The sequence below is a fragment of the Drosophila teissieri genome, chromosome 2R, assembly GCF_016746235.2.
Source record: "Drosophila teissieri strain GT53w chromosome 2R, Prin_Dtei_1.1, whole genome shotgun sequence".
Taxonomy (NCBI): domain Eukaryota; kingdom Metazoa; phylum Arthropoda; class Insecta; order Diptera; family Drosophilidae; genus Drosophila; species Drosophila teissieri.
This window is the reverse complement of record NC_053030.1, coordinates 3,178,787-3,199,841: the sequence shown is the minus strand read 5'-3', so window position 1 is coordinate 3,199,841 and position 21,055 is coordinate 3,178,787. Positions and strand designations below refer to the sequence as shown.

At 38.3% G+C, this 21,055-nt stretch overlaps 1 protein-coding gene across 1 annotated transcript in view; it reads right to left on the bottom strand.

Annotated features, from left to right (window-relative positions):
* LOC122614396 overlaps nt 1-20,545 on the bottom strand; it is a 40,207-nt gene extending 19,662 nt beyond the window's left edge. Inside the window, exon 1 of the mRNA XM_043788965.1 lies at nt 17,568-20,545. Coding sequence (XP_043644900.1) covers nt 17,568-20,545 — 2,978 coding nt within the window. The remainder of the gene's footprint in view (nt 1-17,567) is intronic.
* Nucleotides 20,546-21,055: the final 510 nt, after the last annotated feature.

Here is a 21,055-nt window from a genome sequence, read left to right as displayed (position 1 = left end):
GCTGGTTCCTCCTTCTAATCAGGTCCCAGGTCCCTTCCGATATCCAGTTCGTTCTTCCGCGTTGTTGCAGGCCAAGTATTTCCTCCGCCGTGGTCCTTAGTTGCCTGCAGGTGTGCTCCCATGGGTGGTCTTCTAGGGGGATCAGCTGTTCTCGCAGCGTGGACGTCATTCTCGTCTTCAAAGAAAAGTCGCTAAGGAGGTGCAGGTTCAGGGGGGGCGCTCGCCGGTGTTGACTGTTGCCAGTGTTCCTTGACCAACTCATGATCACTGTCTATGGCTGCTCCCCTTTGGTCCGTACGTCCAGTAGCGAGTGTCTCCATTTCCTGCTAATGCATATGTGGTCGATCTGGTTGCGCGTATTACCACTTCGAGATGTCCAGGAGTATTTGTGGACATCTTTGTGTGGGAATATTGTGCCAGCGATGACCAGTTGGAATAGCTGGCAGAGTTCCACTAATGTAGCCATTTCATAATATGTATTGTCGCATTTTGCGACTTGATTACTTATTACTAGATTTCCATCGCTTTTGGAAATGGCTCTAGCATAGTATATGTCGCATCTGTTATAAACTATAGGGTATTTTACATAAATCATTAAGAGTTCTTTATGTAGTACGATTTTGAACACAGAGATATCCATTAGGTCTGCAATGATTACAGGTCCTAATTCGTGACTTAATATTTCTTTTAAGTCTTCAGGGCTTACAATTTTAGCCAATGTAATAGTATCGATTAAATTTTGCAGGTCAAAAGTTAAAAGTTTTAGGCGATGTTTTCTTAATGGTATATCTTGGTTATAGACCAATAGATGTTTAAAATCATAAGAAAGAGATTATATTTCTTTAAACAATTTGGAATTGATAATAAATTGTTTGTTAATATTTTCTATTAAGTCATTGATTGTATTTTGAATTTTGACGAAGTCATCATGATCCGGAGTTCCAGCTAACCACTTTCACACGGTGCCTAATTCATTAATTCCCCTTTTGGATCTAGATGATATTAATTGTGATAAACTTAGTTCGATAACATCTAAGTCGTATGTGATATCCCATTGTGATCTTTTGTTAGTGTCTCTCTTTATGTTTTCTGATTCAACATTGATTATTTCTTTTCTACTATTGATTACTATTTGGTTAGGTAAGTTTTCCTTAACAACCTGTTCTTTATATCTTGTTTTTAGCTTATTTCGTTCTTTATGTTTCTTTTCATAAACAACTTGTCCTACATGATATTCTGTTTCCTTATGACCTTCATTATGTGTTTCTAACAGTTTTTCCTGAGTGTAGAATTTTTGGAATGTTTTCGTGTTCAATTTTATTATAGGAAATTTCAAAAGTTTTTTGGTTTGAATGAATGCTCTGATTGAATATTTCAGAATTGTCAGTGAGATTAAATTCTTCCTTTATGCAACGAGCTAATTTTGTTAATGTTGAATGTGCCCTTTCAATGTATTCGTTCGAGGTACTGTGTCTGGGGTCTGCGAAATGTAGAGTTAAACCACATCTTTGTGCAAAGGATTTAAATTAAAGCTCGGTTCATTATCGGTCATAATTACCTTGGCGTGGGGAAATTGTTGAAGTGATTCCATTACTTTATTCTCGATGTTTAGTTTATTTTTAATTTCTTTTACTACTAGGAATTTTGAATATGCGTCAATACAAGTTAAGAAAATAAGATATATGTATTATTATATATTTCTTATGTATTCCCTTAATTTGGTAAATAAATTTGGCCAATAATATAATCTATTAATTTGTTTGTAATTTTCGTCTAGTCCTCTATGAACTCGACAATGTGTTTCATCTATTATAATAGCCTTATCTTCATTATTTTCCACGTCTTGTAGAAATATTTTAGTAAAAAGAAATTTGTTAGTATAATTATTTTTTTAAGGTAAGTGAATATGATAAAGATCTTTTAAAGTGCAATGAATTCCTACCGTTATGTTTGGGGGTAGATATTCTCTTAATATTGTTTTTAAATTTTCTGGCGTATCATATTCGATTCTATGTCGTGTCTTATCAAAAACTTTCAATGACTCTTGTTTTGTATAATAATTGTTTTAATAACAGTGGTTGTTGAAACTGATTTAACGGTTTACGGGTCTCTTGTATTACATTTTTGAAACTACTTTCAGCAGAATGCTGTGTAATTTGATCTGAGCTTGATTGTTCTATATCGCAGTTTGTAATATTATTTAATTGTATTCTAGATAATGCGTCAGAGATTGTCATAACATTCTAGTTTTTCTTTTTTTTCCATAATATTCCAGAATAAATTTTTCTACATTTATTATACCCGTTACTCGTAGAGTAAAAGGGTATACTAGATTCGTTGAAAAATATGTAACAGGCAGAAGGAAGCGTTTCCGATCATATAAAGTATATATATTCTTGATCAGGATCAATAGCCGAGTCGATCTGGCCATGTCCGTCTGTCCGTCCGTCTGTCCGTCCGTCCGTCCGTCTGTCCGTCCGTCCGTCTGTCTGTCCGTATGAACGTCGAGATCTCAGGAACTACAAAAGGTAGAAAGTTGAGACTTAGCATACAGACTCTAGAGACATAGATGCAGCGCAAGTTTATCGATTCATGTTGCCACGCCCACTCTAACGCCCACAAACCGCCCAAAACTGACACGCACACACTTTTAAAAAATGTTTTGATATTTTTTCATTTTTGTATTAGTCTTGTATATTTCTAACGATTTGTCAAAAAACTAACGCCCACAAACCGCGCAAAGCTACCACGCCCACACTTTTGAGAAATGTTTTGATATTTTTTCATTTTTGTATAAGTGTTGTAAATTTCTATCGATTTGCCAAAAAACTTTTTTCCACGCCCACTCTAACGCCCACAACCCGCCAAAAACTGTCAGTGCTGACGACTCCTTCGCACTTCCACTAGCTGAGTAACGGGTATCAGATAGTCGGGGAACTCGACTATAGCGTTCTCTCTTGTTTTATTTCCAATTTTCCTTAATAGATTGTACCCAATTAATTAGTCAGTTTCTAAACCTCTATTTCATAAAATATGTATATGTTTCGCTTTAAATATGGTTAGTATATGGTAATATTTTATAATTGAGTATCCATGAACTGTAGATACTCCCTTGTAAATTGATAATTCTTTTTTATTTTTATAAATTCCTTTTTTAATATAGTAAGAAGAGGCGCCTGTGTCAATTCATATTTTTAGTTGTTTTTTTTTGTATTTCTGTCTATTCTTCAAACTCTTTCACAATCATACTTTCCGGCCAAAAATCACCGGAACATATGGTTGAGAATAGCTCATTTGGGACAGTTATCTTGAAAGATGAGATGTCCCTAGCATAAGAAAAGTTAAATATTTCCACTTTTATGTTGTCCACTTTTGTTTTGTCTTGTATATAAGACAGTACATCAGATGATGTTTGATCAGGGGAAAGCCGAGAAACAAAAATTTGTTTCTTTAGTGGAACCACCGAGAGGGGTTTTGGCACTGCGGGTTGTATTTCTGAAGTGCCAACTTGTGCCGGTAGTCCGGACTCAATATTGCTTTGTGGTGGTAAACAATTTTGGACGGGTGGAATAACCGGTTGAGTGCGGACAAAACGGTATCTGTAGCAATCCCAGGCTGGACTCCCTCCACAACCGATTGATCGGATTGCACGGAATCTTCTTCGTCAACTGATCAGCTGTGGAGTCCTGTTGATCACTTGCCGAAGGTTGCGGGGCATTCCCCTTAGGCAGGCTACCACCAGCGGCTTTCTTGCGCTTTGGAGATTCTTCTAATAGTTTGAGGCTATTAAATTGTGAATCAAGCGCAGAAAGAAGATCATCAGCTTGACGAAAACTATCTCTAGCCACGCCATAACTGCTGATCAGTCCTTTCAGGCCACCTTTAGTTTGGCGCATTAAGAGTTGCATTTCATTGGCAACTCCTAGACAAGTATCACAACAGTATTTTAGATTAGGGCCTTTAGCTAGGTCATCACTTGTTCGGCCGTTAAAACCAGCGCACTTAGTGTGCACCATTCTATCACATAGCCAACAGGTCATTTTTGACTCAGGCTTTATTACCTGACGGCATTTGTTATGGAAGCAGACAACATTGGTTTCCATGTTTAATTGGGTTTTGACCACTGTACCAAAAGACAAAATCAGAAAATGTACCGCAAGAGCGCAGTGTGCACTTTAGGATTTTGTGAGCGAGAGCGAGAGAGCGGGTGCACCGTGCAGTTAAGTACAAAAACAACACCAAACAGCACTACGGACAACGCACGAAAGAGAGAGTAAACAAAACAGAAAGAGAACAGAATGAATTAATTTATTAAAATAATGCACATATCACAAAAGATTCACTCGCGAAGCGAACGGAACTTTAACTAGTACGGATTACGAAATTGAATTATTAAAGAATTTGTTAAATTCCACCGCTGGATTTAGCAAAACAAAAATAAATTCGGAGCGCAGAAAAAAAACACGACCGTTCGCTTTGAAGCTAGAATTGAATCGCCCAAAGTTCCGTTTGCGGCCAATTATTATTCTGGTTATTATTCCAATTATTATTCATTCTGTTATTATACCCGTTACTCGTAGAGTAAAAGGGTATACTAGATTCGTTGAAAAGTATGTAACAGGCAGAAGGAAGCGTTTCCGACCATATAAAGTATATATATTCTTGATCAGGATCAGTAGCCGAGTCGATCTGGCCATGTCCGTCTGTCCGTCCGTCTGTCCGTCCGTCCGTCCGTCTGTCCGTCTGTCCGTCCGTCTGTCCGTATGAACGTCGAGATCTCAGGAACTACAAAAGCTAGAAAGTTGAGATTAAACATACGGACTCCAGAGACATAGACGCAGCGCAAGTTTGTTGATTCATGTTGCTACGCCCACTCTAACGCCCACAAACCGCCCACACTTTTGAAAAATGTTTTGATATTTTTTCATTTTTGTATTAGTCTTGTAAATTTCTATCGATTTGCCAAAAAACTTTTTGCCACGCCCACTCTAACGCCCACAAACCGCCCAAAACTGCCACGCCCACACTTTTGAAAAATGTTTTGATATTTTTTCATTTTTGTATTAGACTTGTAAATTTCTATCGATTTGCCAAAAAACTTTTTGCCACGCCCACTCGAACGCCCCCAAACCGAAAAAAACTGTCAGTGTTGAAGACTCGCCTTGGCACTTCCACTAGCTGAGTAACGGGTATCAGATAGTCGGGGAACTCGACTATAGCGTTCTCTCTTGTTATTAATATTATAATTGTTATAATTATTCTGTCTGGAATATTACATTTTATCTTAAGTTATTTCCCTGACTTTTATTTTCATTCCTAAATCCATAATATCTATTTGAAAATTGGTCTCGACAGTTGTTAGACTCTCTTTTCCATATGTCATTATGGTTTTATTTATCAGTAATGTCATTTTCTTGTTTACTACGTTGTAGAATTCTGTAAAGGTTATGCTTAATTCTGATTGGAGAAAATGGCTTGGTCTTTTATCGTTATAAGAATTGCTTGAAAGTTTAAAACTGTACCATGGTTAGTTAGAGCATCATTTGCTGCTCCCATGATTTTATTACGTAGAATTGTTAAAGCGATATAATATTGTTTGCTTCGAATTTTATACAGACTCATGGCAGTTTCTGCCGCTTCTCTCCAGCCTACATATTGGGTTATTTCTCCCGTGAACTTTGGTAAAGATTTAACTACCTCTAGGGTAGTGTCACATTTTATAGTTGGGTCGATTGTTTGGATTTTATAATCTTCCCCTATATTTTTGCTAGCGGTTATCTGCCCTTCTATCCCTTCAAATGTTCTGATCACTTTACTCAATTGTACACTTATTAATCAGTTAATTAATTCCATTGTCAGATTGCTGGCGTTGGATATCCCGCCCGCAAAAAGGATTTGTGCTGAACCTCCGGTTGCCATTGTTAAATTTAAATCTTCAAAACTTTTTATTACATTTTCAAGATTGTTTTCTTTTATTAATGGTTAAAATAAGTTTTAATTTTTTCAAGGCTTTTGTGATGTGCATACATATCGAATAAATACTGAATCAAATTAGAACCTTGGGAACAATCACATTGTAGCACTGCACTGTGCAACAATGTTTATGTAAGACTTTTCAATTCCCAAGCATATCTCAAGTGCTCAGTAATCTGACCACACAAGAATGCTATTAAGACCAGGAGTGCAGAGTCGGCATAATTAACATGCGCGACTGCTCGATCTTTATGTGCACATGATTCTCTGAAACAGCGGCGCTCTCGCTGCCTAAGTAAAGAACATAAGAACAATGCAACGTCTCTGCCGACGGCTTCTCTGCTGGCGCCGACGGATTGCTTTTGTCTAGCTTGGACTCTTTAAGATTAAGTACAAATCAGTCTCAGTCTGAGTCTCAATCTGAATCTCTCTTTGAATACCCGAATATGCTATGTTAAGAAAACTTATTAAACAAACACTCAAAAAATGAATTAAATAAAAGTTATATTAATACATGACAACATTTAATGTTTTGCTATTAATACACTTTATAGTATTCCCTGTATCTTGATCTTGTTTTATTAATTGTTTTAAAGACTTAATATTATTTTATTCTGCTCACGATATTTTCCGTTGTAGTCTTCCTTCAGTTTATTTGTCCTGATTATTTTCTGTTGGAGTCTTCCTTAAAAAATTTGTTGTATTCAGCTGTAGCGGGGGATTTCTCTCTGCTCTTCCTTCCTTCTTGGTGTTGATTTTTTATTATTATTTTTTTGAATATTTTGGTTATAGATTTTGGTTTGGTTTTACTTGTGTTTGTTGTTGAGTTCTGTTTTTGTTGAGTTCTGTTTAGTATCGTGTTCTTGTAATTTGTATAAAGTATTCAGTCCACCTATTTATACCCGTTACTCGTAAAGTAAAAGGGTATACTAGATTCGTGGAAAAGTATGTAACAGGCAAAAGGAAGCGTTTCCGACCATATAAACGACCATCTTGATCAGGATCAATACCCGAGTCGATCTGGCCATGTCCGTCCGTATGAACGTCGAGATCTCAGGAACCATAAAAGCTAGAAAGTTGAGAATAAGCATATAAGCATATAATAAGACTCCAGAGACATAGACGCAGCGCAAGTTTGTCGATTCATGTTGCCACGCCCACTCTAACGCCCACAAACCGCCCAAAACTGCCACGCCCACACTTTTGAAAAATGTTTTGATATTTTTTCATTTTCTTATTAGTAATGTAAATTTCTATCGATCTGCAGAAAAACTTTTTCCCACGCCCACCCTAACGCCCACAAACCGCCCAAAACTGACACGCCCAGAATTTTGAAAAATGTTTTGATATTTTTTCATTTTCTCATTAGTTTTGTCAATTTCTATTGATCGGCAGAAAGAATATATGCCACGCCCACGGTAACGCCCACAAAATGTTTTGAAATTTTTTCACATTTTTGTTCGTCTTGTAAATTTAACTCTATATACCAAAAATCTTTTTGACACGCCCACTCTAACGTCCACAAACCGCCAAAAACAGTCAGTGTTGTAATTTCTCTTCGCTCTTTCACTAGCTGAGTAACGGGTATCAGATAGTCGGGGAACCCGACTATAGCGTTCTCTCTTGTTTTTAACTTTTTTATTGGATTATTGCATTAATTAATTTGTCATCTGTGACGTTCAGACGTACCTCGGGTAGTCAGGGCTGGCCAGGGTCGTCCAGGAAATTTCTTTGTTTCAGGATAGTGGTGCTAGAGAGGAATTACAACCCGAGTCCCAGTGATAACGCGCAGAGTTAACCTGAACTAGGCTTAAATATAGACGCAGAGTTTATTCATTCCTTTTCTTGGTTACAACTATTACGTAGAACTGTACGGGGCTCCCTCGGCCTAGTGTCCGGCTTCCACAGCGGGGCTCTTCGTACCTCGCGTGTTCGTCCGGGGACGCGGTCTTCCCTAAAGTCAACGTATAGACCTAAGTAGGACCCTGAAGTCAACGTATAGACGTAAGCAGGACCCTGAAGTCACCGTATAGACGTAAGCAGGACCCTGAAGTCAGCTAGGGCGGGTATATACTTAGGGGTTGAGCTTACTCTCCAATAGTTACCACTTGTTGATCCTGGTCCTGATCTTGCTGCTCGCTGGTGACTTCCACCTCGGTCGACTCTGACCACCTACTGATCATTCTGAGGCCAGCCGCCCGCTATATATAGCGCTTGGCTGGGTTTTTTGTGGTGTCACAAATTTCCAATTAAGTTGTTCCACGATCTCTGTCACAGTAGTTAGATGTCGTTGGATTAATGAGGATATTTTGATTTTTCCTCTAAAAGTATTGGTTGTTGGCGGCGCGAGTTCCGTTTTATATTTAAGTTATTATCGTTAATATTTATTTAGAACTTTTGAATTACACCGCCCCACGGGCGCCAATTATAATTGTTGTTAGAAAATTATTTATTTTAATATTTTATTGGTGATAAACTTTTTAAACTTATACAATATTACAAGACACTATTATCTGATTATATCTTAGATCGTTCTCGATCCGATTCCGAAAAAGACTGGCTTTTAGATTCTAAATCCGGATCCAATCAACCTCGGCCAGAAGCTTTTCTTTGAAAAGTGCTTGAACTTTCAATTATGTTTAGGCTTGATGTTTCGGCTTCGTGCCGAAATTATTTCTCTGCATCGTGAAATTCAATTATGCTGACCGATGCAGTTTGCTTGAAGCGCAATAAGTTGACCATGGTTTGGTCTCCAAGCAGAAGCTGTGTTTTTTAGAGTTTGATTATTTATCTTAGCGGGTAGCTAGGCGCTGGCAAAGGCAATGACAAAAACAAAGACAAAGGAAATGCCGAAATTTAAAATTTGTTTATAAACTGGGATAGAGTGCTATGTTTACGGGTTGGATAACTTGCACGCAATGTAAAAAATCCACATCCGGAGCACGCGATGCCGCTCTCCCTAAGCGGCACTCTAAATCTTCAATTATTGTACACAATCAATATTCCAAGCGGGCAATCTCGCTCCCGAAATAATGTAAACAAAAGGGCAGCACAAAATTTAGTCATAGGCTGAGATCAAAGAAATAAAGAAGTGAAAACTATTTCTCCAAGTTTTTTTTATTTACTTATCCTTAGTCAACTGACATTAGTTCTACACTGGCGCAGTCGGTAGGACACAAAAAGTATTCGAAAAGAACCTCGCGTGAAAAATAAATTCAATTTTATAATCCAGTTCTCGTAAAATTTCCCAACGTAAAGACACGAACACCCTTCAACTTGGACTATAATTTCAATTCGGTTGTCCAACACAAAAAGTGGAAGTGGTATACATTTAATACATAAAATGTTATAAACTTGTTGGAACTAGAAAACTAAAATAAAAACAAGAGAGAACGCTATAGTCGGATTCCCCGATTATCTGATACCCGTTACTCAGCTAGTGAAGGTGCGAAGGAGTCTTCAGCACTGACAGTTTTTGGCGGTTTGTGGGCGCTAGAGTGGGAGTGGCAAAAAGATTTTTGGCAATCGATAGAAATTCACAAGACTAATACAAAAATGAAAAAATATCAAAACATTTTTCAAAAGTGTGGGCGTTAGATTGGGCGTGGCAAAAAGTTTTTTGGCAAATCGTTAGAAATTTATAAGACTAATACAAAAATGAAAAAATATCAAAACATTTTTCAAAAGTGTGGGCGTGGCAGTTTTGGGCGGTTTGTGGGCATAAGAGTGGGTGTGGCAACATGAATCGACAAACTTGCGCTGCTTCTATGTCTCTGGAGTCTGTATGTTTAATCTCAACTTTCTAGCTTTTGTAGTTCCTGAGATCTCGACGTTCATACGGACGGACAGACGGACATGGCCAGATCGACTCGGCTATTGATCCTGATCAAGAATATATATACTTTCTATGGTCGGAAACGCTTCCTTCTGCCTGTTACATACTTTTCAACGAATCTAATATACCCTTTTACTCTACGAGTAACGGGTATAATAAAACATTAGGTCCAAAGGGAACTACCAATTAAAACCAACATTTAAAATTCTACGAAAGTTAAGTTAAACAAACTTTTATACTTTAATAAATTAAACCAAAATAAAAATAAAACAAAATTTATAAATATGTTTACAATGTTAAGTTTAACAAACTTTTATACTTTAATAAGTTAAATTAAAATAAAAATGAAACAACATTTTGAAAAAATATTTACTAAAACAATAAAAATTAAAAATCTACAATAAAAATGGCACAACTAATTATTGCCGCACCCCAAATCGTAGTGTTGAACAATAACAACCTTGCTGAAGCCCATCGGCAGCTAAGAGACATAATGCCATTTAAGGGTGATCCAGAACCCCCACACCTTCATAAGCAGAGTGGACTACGTGATTTCAGTCTACCAAACTAACGATGTGCGACAACAGTGGATGCTACTTGGATCCATCGAAAGGAACTTAGACGGACACGTAACACGATCTTTGGAACGTCGAAGATTGGCCTACCCTCAAAGCAAAACTAATCGCAGAATTCAAACCCCAAATACCGAACTACAAGCCACTGAAGAACTTTAGGGAGACACCTTATAAAGGAAATCTGAGCGCATTCTGCAAATTGAAAGACGACGTCAAATCTTGATTTCGAAATTACACCTGAAAGGTTACCAACCAGAATTTCTTATTTATCACAAGCAATTAAAGATTCCATTTTAATCAATACATGCAACCATTTAGACCCACCTATACACTGCAGTTGCCTAACAAATAACCTATGTGGACCAGAATTATTTCAGACCCAACCCAAAACTGCTTTCCCACAATATTACAATAAAATCCAAGATCCTCAAACAGCACATTTTAGAGGATATACATACCCCCAACTACAACAACCGAACTACGAGATCTAATAATACTAACTTTCAGATTACTAAATGACCAAGACCATAGGACTGTGGACAGACCAAAATGTCTATTGACGAATTTTGATTTCAAGACGCGCACTAATACGAAGAATTTCAGTATTTATTCCAGTTATTATGGTATAAGCAACAGTATTATAACCAACAACAATACCTTGGGTTCACTAATAAAGGGCAAAAACAGGTACAACCCGTCCAAATTAACGGCGAGCAAAATCAAAATATTTTAGAACCAACAAAGGTTCCACGATAAATATGATCAATAAAAATAATTTGTTGTCTTCCTATTCAAAATACGAGATGTGAAGATTTAGCAATATCAATAGAATTTTTAAAATGAATCAACCATTTTATGTACACAGTTTTTCTAATAATTACGAAAAATGCACAAGCATTTATATATTACAAAAATAGCACAGTTACCCATTTGACAAAACATATAAATTTAAAATTTGTATATTCAAAGGAAACCAGAACCAATTAAAAATTGCGACTAGATTAAGTCAGGAGAAAACTTTAAAGTTGAAAGGTTTATTAAATAAACTAGTTGGCCCTGTGCGCTTCGCCGCATGCAGTCTTAAAATTCAGTGAAAAATTTGTTATATGAAAGTCATTTATTTTATTTGAAAATTGTTATTTTCAATCCAAAACATTTGGATAAACTATATTTTTCGTTTGTCCATTTGGAGCGAATACAAATAAAGGGTTTGGAATGCCAACTCTTAAACAGGCAACGTATAGCTGCCCATAAGAAAAACACGGCTCTTCCAAATTCAACCCGCATACTTGAAGCGTTTGTCCTTGTGCCTTATTGATGGACATGACAAATGATAGACGCACTGGGAATTGCAGTCGCTTAAATTCAAACGGCATGTCTGTTGGTATCAACGGAATACGCGGTATGAGCACCATTTCTCCTTTCGGCATCAATTTTTTTACAACCAGTCTTGTGCCATTGCACAATTTTGGTGCATTTAAATTCCGTAGTAAAATAATTGATGAGCCGATTTTTAAGTTCAAAAAATGCGTTGGCATACCAGGCGGTTCTAGGGAATTTAAAAATTCAACTGGGTAATTCACTGCATCATCTTCTTTCATTGCGCTATCAAAAGATTTATATGATATCAGTGCGCCTGGCAATTTTTCTTGAATGTGAAAATTGATTTCATTGACATGTACATTTTTTGGTGACAATATTGCTCGTTTTGTCAACCAATCGTGATTTCTGTGATTTTGAATTATATTTGGAAAAACGCTTTCTATTAATTCCCCTTTAGATTGTAGAATTGTACAAAAATTGTTTGGCAAAGTGATCAAGCCATTTGTATTTGGAACTTTGCCACTTCCGATTTCTAATAATTGCTTCGAAAACCGTTCTGCAGATTGATCATAGTGCTATTGAACACGCATGTTTATTTTCAATGTAAATTTTTGGACATATCGCCACAGGAAATAATACTTCAAGCAAGCATTGACCTGATCCGCTAACGTTGCACGTGGAATGACGGGCAATGTTTGTCGGAAATCTCCTGACAAAAATATTATTGCACCACCTAAAATTTGTTGATTGCGACGTAGATCTTGCATTGTTCTGTTTAATTCTTCCAGAGATTTTTTATGGGTCATTCTTCTTCTTCTTCCTCCTCCTTCTTCTTCTGACTTCTTCATGCTCCTTATTCCTTCTTCTTCTTCATCCTCCTTCTTCCTCCTCCATCTTCTTAATCCTTCTCCTCCTCCATCTTCTTAATCCTCCTCCTTCCTCTACCTTTTTCTTCTTCCTTCTTCGTCTTTCTCCTCCTTCTTCTGAAAACCTGCGTGATTGTTGATGCTTTAGTCTTCTTGCTTTATTGCGTTCGGCTAGTGTATCTTCTAGTTGATGAAGAAGAAGGAGGATGAGGATGAGGAAGTCGAAGAAGGTGGAAGTGGTGAGTTTAACCTCAAATGCACGGTACACATAATTAACACAGTTCAACCAAAGACATTAGAATAATGTCTTTGGTTCAACTTACCACCTCAAAAACAAATGCCTGCTGTTACAATTTATTTATGAACCAAATAAAGTTTGTCTCATAAATTAAATAAAACGAAATGAGCATAGAAGAATGACATCCTATGTTTTAAAAATGGCGCTTTTCCAGAATTAAACTATCCTATCTCTCAAGTTGGATCGAACTGCACATGTTGTGCGAATTTTATTGTAATCGGTTGAGTGGTTTAGGAATCCATTGAGGACAAACATTGTGACACGAGATTTATATATATTAAGATTTAAAAATCTTTAATATAATAAGGGAGATAAACTAACATTTACTGTTCACACTATAAACTAATGCGTACACTTAATGAGTTCAATTCGGGTGTTTGAATCTAACTGACTCGCTACTGCGAGGGCATCGCCTTTTATTCATTCTTACATAGGTTCTTATCATCTAATTATATAATGCAGCGCTTGTAAGACGCTGCAGTCTGCGTTGGTCAATGCAGCTGAGGTTTATCTTAAATCTATATTTGTGACCTATGACCGCGCTAATCACCTCCCGCGTGATCATATCTCTTAACACTTCGGCAATAGACCCCTGCAATCGTACTTATCTGTAGTTGCCACTTATGTTGTCCCATTCCATGTTTATTGCAGCCCATAAATAGAACATATTTATAGTTTGTCTACTTATCATGTCTAAACACATCTTTAGACATTCTCCGGGGGGGAAAAGTGTACGGCCAGTAGTTGTCTCTCATTTATGCGTTGCCTCCGGATATAAATGACCATTATAATTATGATAATCGCTGTCAACGCTAGAGCCGAGTGTCCGCTTGCCGTGTGGAAAATCAAGTCATCAATGTGTACTTTGTTATTTTTCAGAGTCTTGATGCGCATTTGAAGATTTTGTAGTTCATTAGTGTTGTTGACAATCAAGTGCTTCAGCGGGACCACGTTCCATGTCTCCTTGTCATCTATAATTCGTAAACTGGGAAAGATAGACATTTCAGACGCTGTCGAAATTACTTTTTGAGGAGTAATTATTGTTGTATCCCCTAATATTGCTGTGCATCCTGCAGGTAGTTGTATAATGCCTTGATTGGGCAGTCTTATAACTTGATGCTGTTCGTTGCATCTTATATTAGCTGTTGTATTCCGAAACAGTCTAAATAGCCAACGGTTGGATCCACTTATCTCTTTGATGAACGAATTGCCTTGGAATTCCATCATTTCGCATGAGTGTGCCTTGCTTGGTTTCAATGGAGATATTTCGCAAGAGTGATCATCCGCGTTTTTCCATGCCCAATTATTTTCGCAAAGCCATGTTGTCGAATCCTCTTGTCTGCATTGGTTAATTTCCATTTCCGACATTAGGTGATATGCGTTTATGTCTGTATTGAACGCAAAATATTTAGAATTCATTGTAATTTGTAATTGGGCTTACTTCAAAGAGATCCGTTTTCTGATTGTTGTATATCGGCAATTTTGCTTCAATGCAGAGGACATTATCCTTCAACATAGCTTGTGCCTTCATCAGTTTATAGATCAGTGGTAATTGTATAACTGAATTTCCACCCGGTAGCATTTGTTTTCGTCCTAATTTTTGCTTAACTTTTTCGAGCTCCTCCAGCATTTTGTTAGGCGCAATTAGTGTAGGATGAATTCTTCCTTCACTAATGTCCGTTACCATTGAGATCGCTGTTGCTTGTAGGCTTTCTGCCTCTTCAATCCAGTTTCGCACTTGATTTGATAACATAAGGAATTTAATTGACTCCTTATATACCATAAAGTGTTCCTTCATGGTTTCTGCAATAATATTGACTTGTTGGGTCAGTTTTCCCAAATTCCGGTTTGCTTCTATCGTAGTTGCTCTTACTAATTCTTCCGTGGCATTGATGACCGAGGTTTGATTGTCAACATATTCCATTAGATGTTTTTCGTTTTTTATGATCGTTTGCATATTTTCCTGTATTCTATTTGCATTTCCGATATCAAAGAATAGTATAAACCTTTTCTTTCGGTTGGTACGGTGCCGTAGTATTTTGTCTTTTTCTTTTATGTTGTCAATTTTTGTCCTTATTGTCGTGCCGAAGAAATCGCAGTAGTCCTTGAAGTCTCCCATTTTTTCGCAAACCAGGCGGAATTTTTCCAGGAAGTCCTCTGATTGTTTTATGACATCAAAATAGGCTTGCATGTCATAATAAAACAATAATTGCCAACTGGATGTAGCGACTTCAATTTTACCAATTTTGTTTACCATAACTGCAGCTTTTGCGTCGATGTCGTAAATTTTCCCAAGTTCTTTGGGAATTTCTTCAGAATTTTTTGTAGCAGTTGTAGCTTGCAACATTAATAAACAGCATAGCACAGTAGCTATGCTTCCAGTGCCATTCCTTTTGCCTTTTGGAACTCGCTGCTTCTTGTCCTTGCGTAGCTGCATTGACTCCGTTCTAGATGGCGTTGCAGCTCCAGCTGGTTTTGCTTCGCTAACAGGAAGTTGACAGATCTTGTTTAGCGATCTTTTTACTTCCCCATCGCTTGTTTTAACCGTGACTACCCGGACTTTATCATCTTGTCCTTTAGTCGTACTAATGATTCTTCCCATTGGCCATCTTGCAGGATGAGTGTTCTCATGTTTTATAAGAACCAACTGTCCCTCCTTCAGATTTGGCTTTACCTGGCGCCATTTGGTTCGCTGTTGCAATGACACCAGATACTCCTCTTTCCATTTCTTCCAAAAATCACCTCTGATGCGTTGAATAAGCTTCCATCTATCCAAAGAGCTGATTGTCTTACTTTCGTCAAAATGTTCAGGAGCTCCAATTAGAGGTCTTCCCACCAGAAAATGACCCGGCGTTAATATTTCCTCACCATCGTTTTCGCTCCTTACAGTGACTAATGGGCGCGAGTTTAGTACTGCTTCGATTTGACATAGCAGTGATGCAAATTCTTCATATGTAAAGCTGTTTTCACCAATAACTCGTTTAAGGTGATACTTCACTGATTTTACACCGGCTTCCCATAAACCTCCCATGTGGGGGCTTCCCGGGGGGATAAAGTGCCACTTGATGCCTTCTTTTTCTAGTGTAGGTGCTAACTCATTATTGTTTTTAATGGCAGCTACCAATTCTTTGTCCAATACTCTTGAAGCTCCTACGAAGTTTGTTCCATTATCTGAGTATATGTTCTCACTCTTGCCTCGTCTTGCAAAGAACCGTCGAAGAGCCTCCAGGAATTTGTCTGACGAAAGGTCGCTAACAGCTTCCAAATGTATTGCTTTTGTTGCCATACAAACAAATACACAGATGTATCCTTTATACGTTTTTTGACCTCTTCCCTTTGAGCAGCGAATCTGGAACGGTCCGGCGTAGTCTATTCCAGTATTTTGAAACGAGTAATCAGCCGTTACTCGATAAACTGGTAAATTTCCCATCAGTTGACTGGACATCTCTTGCTTGTATCGTATGCATACAATACATTCCCTTAAATATTTCTTTAAGAATTTTTGTATGCCAAATATCCAGAACTCCCTCTGAATATAAGTTCTCATAATGTTAATTCCGCCATGCAGAGTTTCTTTGTGAGAATCCTTTACAATTAACCAAGTCAAATGTGACTTATCCAGTATAATTGGATGTTTTACATTATACGGTATCATTGCGTTTTGTAGTCGTCCACCAACTCGAAGTACGCCATCACTATCCAAAAACGGATTTAGCGCCTGCAACTTACTCTTTGGTTCTAAAGGTCTTTTGTTTTTGAGTAGTCTGACTTCGTGTCCAAAATCTAGCTGTTGTTGTATCTTTACCACAGCAATCTTCGCTAGCTTTAATTCCCCCACCGTAAGATGTGAAGGCTGTTGCGATTTTCCTCTCAGCTTTGTTATGAAGCGTAATACATACGCCATTACTCTAAGAAGTTTGTCGATCGATGAATACTTTGATAAAAGATGGTTTTGCAGATATTCGGATTTTATCAATGTGGATACCACAACCATTTCCGATTCCTTTTGAGTGGGCCAGTGTTGTGCATCTATAGATAGCCAATTCGGCCCTCTCCACCAAATTTCACAGATTTTAAGAGCTTGCGGTGATATCCCTCTTGAAGCCACGTCTGCTGGATTTTCTTCCGATTTAACGTAATTCCATTTGACATTGGGTATTAGTTTATTGATATCTTCCACTCTAGTTCTGACGAACTTATCTTTGCTGCGCTTGTTCTGTATCCAAGCAATAGTAATTTGCGAATCACTCCATGCATGCGTTGTAATCTTGTTGCTCCATATAGCCTGCACTTTCGCTAATAACTTTGCTAGTAAATGCGCAGCACATAATTCCAACTTTGGAATTGTTTTCCTGTTTTTTATAGGATTTACTTTGCTTTTTGCTGCTAGCAAGGTAACTCTGCCGCCTACTTTTGTATACACAGCCGCTGCATATGCTTTCTCTGATGCATCGCAGAATCCATGTAGCTCCATAATACCTTTGGAGCATCCAGTCCAGCGTGAAATGCTAATTTCTTCTAAATTTGATAGACCTTTAGCATATTCCATCCACCAGTTTGCTAAGTTGGATTCCAATTCAACGTCCCAAGTCATCGGTAACTTCCACAGTTCCTGAATAAAACATTTGCCTTGAATTGTTACCGGTGCCAACCATCCTAGTGGGTCGAAAATTCTGGACAACTGTGATAACACTAACCGCTTTGTTATGCGTGTTAGCATTGGGTTTTCTGCCGAAAACGTAAATGTATCCTTCTTCGGATCCCATTGAAGTCCTAAGGTTTTGATCGATTCATTCTCCTCAATGCAGATTTTCTCTGTAGCTCCGTCGTCCTGAATGTCGGCTAAAATACGTTCGTCATTTGCAACCCATTTTCGCAGATGCATGCCGGCCTTCTCCATCACTTGTCTCAATTTCCTTTGACGTTCATAGCACTCGTTGACTGTGTCTCCACCAGTAATGAGGTCATCCATATAAAAGTCGTCTCTTATTGTTTCTGCTAAGACGCTATCCTCTTGGCAGAACCGATCTGCCAGCTCTCGTAGACATCGGACTGCTAAGAAAGGTGCTGCCGAGGTGCCATAAGTTACGGTTGTTAACTTAAACTCACTGATCGGCAATTTTGGATCATCTCTCCATAGGATATATTGGTATTCTTGGTCTTTCTCAGCAACCTTTATTTGGCGATACATTTTTTCAATGTCAGCTACCATAACATATTGCCACTTGCGCCATTTAATTAGAATATCGAATATATCCTTTTGAATCTTAGGACCAGCTATAATAACGTCATTTAGGCTTAGTCCATTTGTCGTTTTTGCGGATGCGTCAAAAACTACTCGTAGCTTCGTAGTTAAGCTTCCAGGCCTGATGATTGCTTGATGGGGTAAATAGTATTTACCTTGACCCGTTGTCTTTACAGATTCCATATGTCCCATCTTAAGGTATTCTTTCATGAATTCGTTGTATGCAGCCCAGTTCTTTGGGTTTCTTTGAAACTTCTTTTCCATTTGCATGAGCCTTGCTATTGCCTGTTTGCGAGAGTCCCCCAGCTTTGCCTCTTGGCGGAATGGAATTGACACCACAAATCTGCCTTCCTCGTTGATGACAGTTGTTTCTTTGAATTTTCTTTCGCATTCTGCATTGTCTGTAATCGTCTCATCGGCTTCATCTTCCAATTCCCAAAAGCGATCCAGGTCCTTTAGATTTATTGTGGTAGTGGCACTTATAATTTTGTGCTTTGCTGCTCGAGTTATATTTCCAGACACAATCCATCCAAATTTGGTTTTTTGTCCCAAGATTCCATTCACGGTTTTTATTTTTTCCATCATAATCAGGGGAAATAGATCCACACCTATCACCATGTCAATTCTGCTTGGCTCGTTGAATCGTGGATCTGCTAGCCTGTAGCCTTTCCACTCTTTGTTGATATCAATATCAAACTTTTTGCTGGGAAGGGCTCTATGGAGTGTTGGTAAAACCAATGCTTCCGTTGATGCTTTGAAGCTGCTTGGAATTTTTGGTTTGATCGTCAGGTGGACACTATTTTTTGATACTTGAGTAGTCTGGGAGATACCTTCGACCTCTATAGTACTTCTTACTCTGGGAATCCTTAATATTTGTGCTGCTTCCTCTGAAATCAGCGTCTTCTGGGATCCACCGTCAATAAGCGCCCTCAACTCGTTGTAACCTCCAGCTTTGTTTTTCACTAAAACAACAGCTGTAGCCAATAGTGTGTCTTGGCCTTGCTTAAGGCTATTGCTGTTGATACTGCGTTTTGTCTCTTCATGAAGAAGGCTGTTGTGTCTTTTGGAGCATCGATTGCATGTAATTTCCTTTCTGCAATCGATAGCATTATGCTTTCCAAAGCATCTAAAGCACATGCTGTTCTTTTGAACGAATTCTTTTCTTTTTTCGATTGATTGTGCTCTAAATTTGAGACACTTTATCATATCGTGGCCATCCTTAGAGCAAAAGGCACACGATCTAACTTGCACTTTTCTTGTAGCAAGCTGAGCGGTATTTTTGGAAATGGCATTTACTGAGTTGTATTGTTGCTCAATAAACTCTAGTACATCTTGTAAGGACTGTATAGCTCTTGCCTTTTTTACATGCTGTTCATACAGCTGCAAGGCTTCTGGTGAAAATTTTCGCAGCAGAATTTCAGCTAAAATTACGTCAGCAGAGCTTCCTATTTTTCCTTTTTGCTTTATGATGAATATGCTCTCGGTCGCAGTATCCAAAAACTTTCCTAAAATTTTCTCATCGTGGGGCGGCAAGCACTCCAGTTCCATTAATTTGTTAAAGTGTTGGGAGAATATTTTTCTGCTATTCTCATAGCGTTTGCAGATAAGCTCCCACGCTGCTGCATAGCTAGCCGCTGATCCCGTTATCAAATGGCTAACCACCATTTGAGCTTCTCCTTTTAAGCAGGCTCTTAAATATCCCAGCTTCCTTGTATTGCTGAGATCCTTCCTGCTGTCTATTAGTTCAGAGAACAGCTCGTAAAATGTTGGCCATTCCTTCGCATTTCCATTGAACGTTGGAAGGTCCACTTTTGGGAGTTCTGGCACGTCGTAGTTGGAACTTTTGAACTGTTCCAACTTCCTCTGAAGTACCATCTCTAGTGCGGCAACATCAGATTGCAGAATGTCTACCTCATCTTGATCAAAGGCAGTTCTGTCATACTTGTTTTCAAGCAGTTTCAGTGTGTCCGTCACGTTGGACCAATGACTTTTCATCATTGCCAGCTGCTTGACTAGTTCAATCTCACTTGAACTATCCAGGGTTTCGTATATTAGGCTTATCTGTTGCCTCACCCTGTCCGCTCTTCTGTCCACCAGTTGAACCAGATTATCAACTGGACTGGAGCTCCGAGCTGATGCGGAATCAGATAATTTTGATCCACTTGGTATATTTACCTCTTCAAGTGTTTCTACCTTTAATTGCGACTCCTTGTAGGCCTTGACAGCATCCATAGTTTTAATAAATATTTTGTCATTAAAATATTGATGATCGCCAACTCCCAATTTTACCAGCGCATTGTTGTTAGTAGTAAATTGGTCTACCAATGCTTCTATTGCTGGTATAGATGCCTTGTCCTTGATGGCTTGCAGTATTTTGTTCTGCAGCACTCCTTGGTCTTGCATCAATTTCACAGATCTTTCCGACAACATGTTGGGAAAACAATCACTGTGACTTGTACTTTCTGCTTGTATTCTTTGGCGTGATCCGTTGGAGGATTTTTTGATTGGTCGCCCAGTTGACCTAGCTGTGCCTCGACTCACAGCTGATTGATCAGCCAAAGAAAAGCAAGAACACAATGTTTCACCTTATAGTCCTAGTACTTTAAGGCGTGGTCTTTTATTCTGTATTTCTTACCACTGGTGGGGGAAACAACAGAATCACTCGAATAACCTTGCTCTTTTACTTTAAGGCGCTGGTTTTTTCTTCTGTGTTTCTTACCACTGGTGGGGGAAAACAACAGAATTTCTCGAAGGACCAAAATGTTCACACTATAAACTAATGCGTACACTTAATGAGTTCAATTCGGGTGTTTGAATCTAACTGACTCGCTACTGCGAGGGCATCGCCTTTTATTCATTCTTACATAGGTTCTTATCATCTAATTATATAATGCAGCGCTTGTAAGACGCTGCAGTCTGCGTTGGTCAATGCAGCTGAGG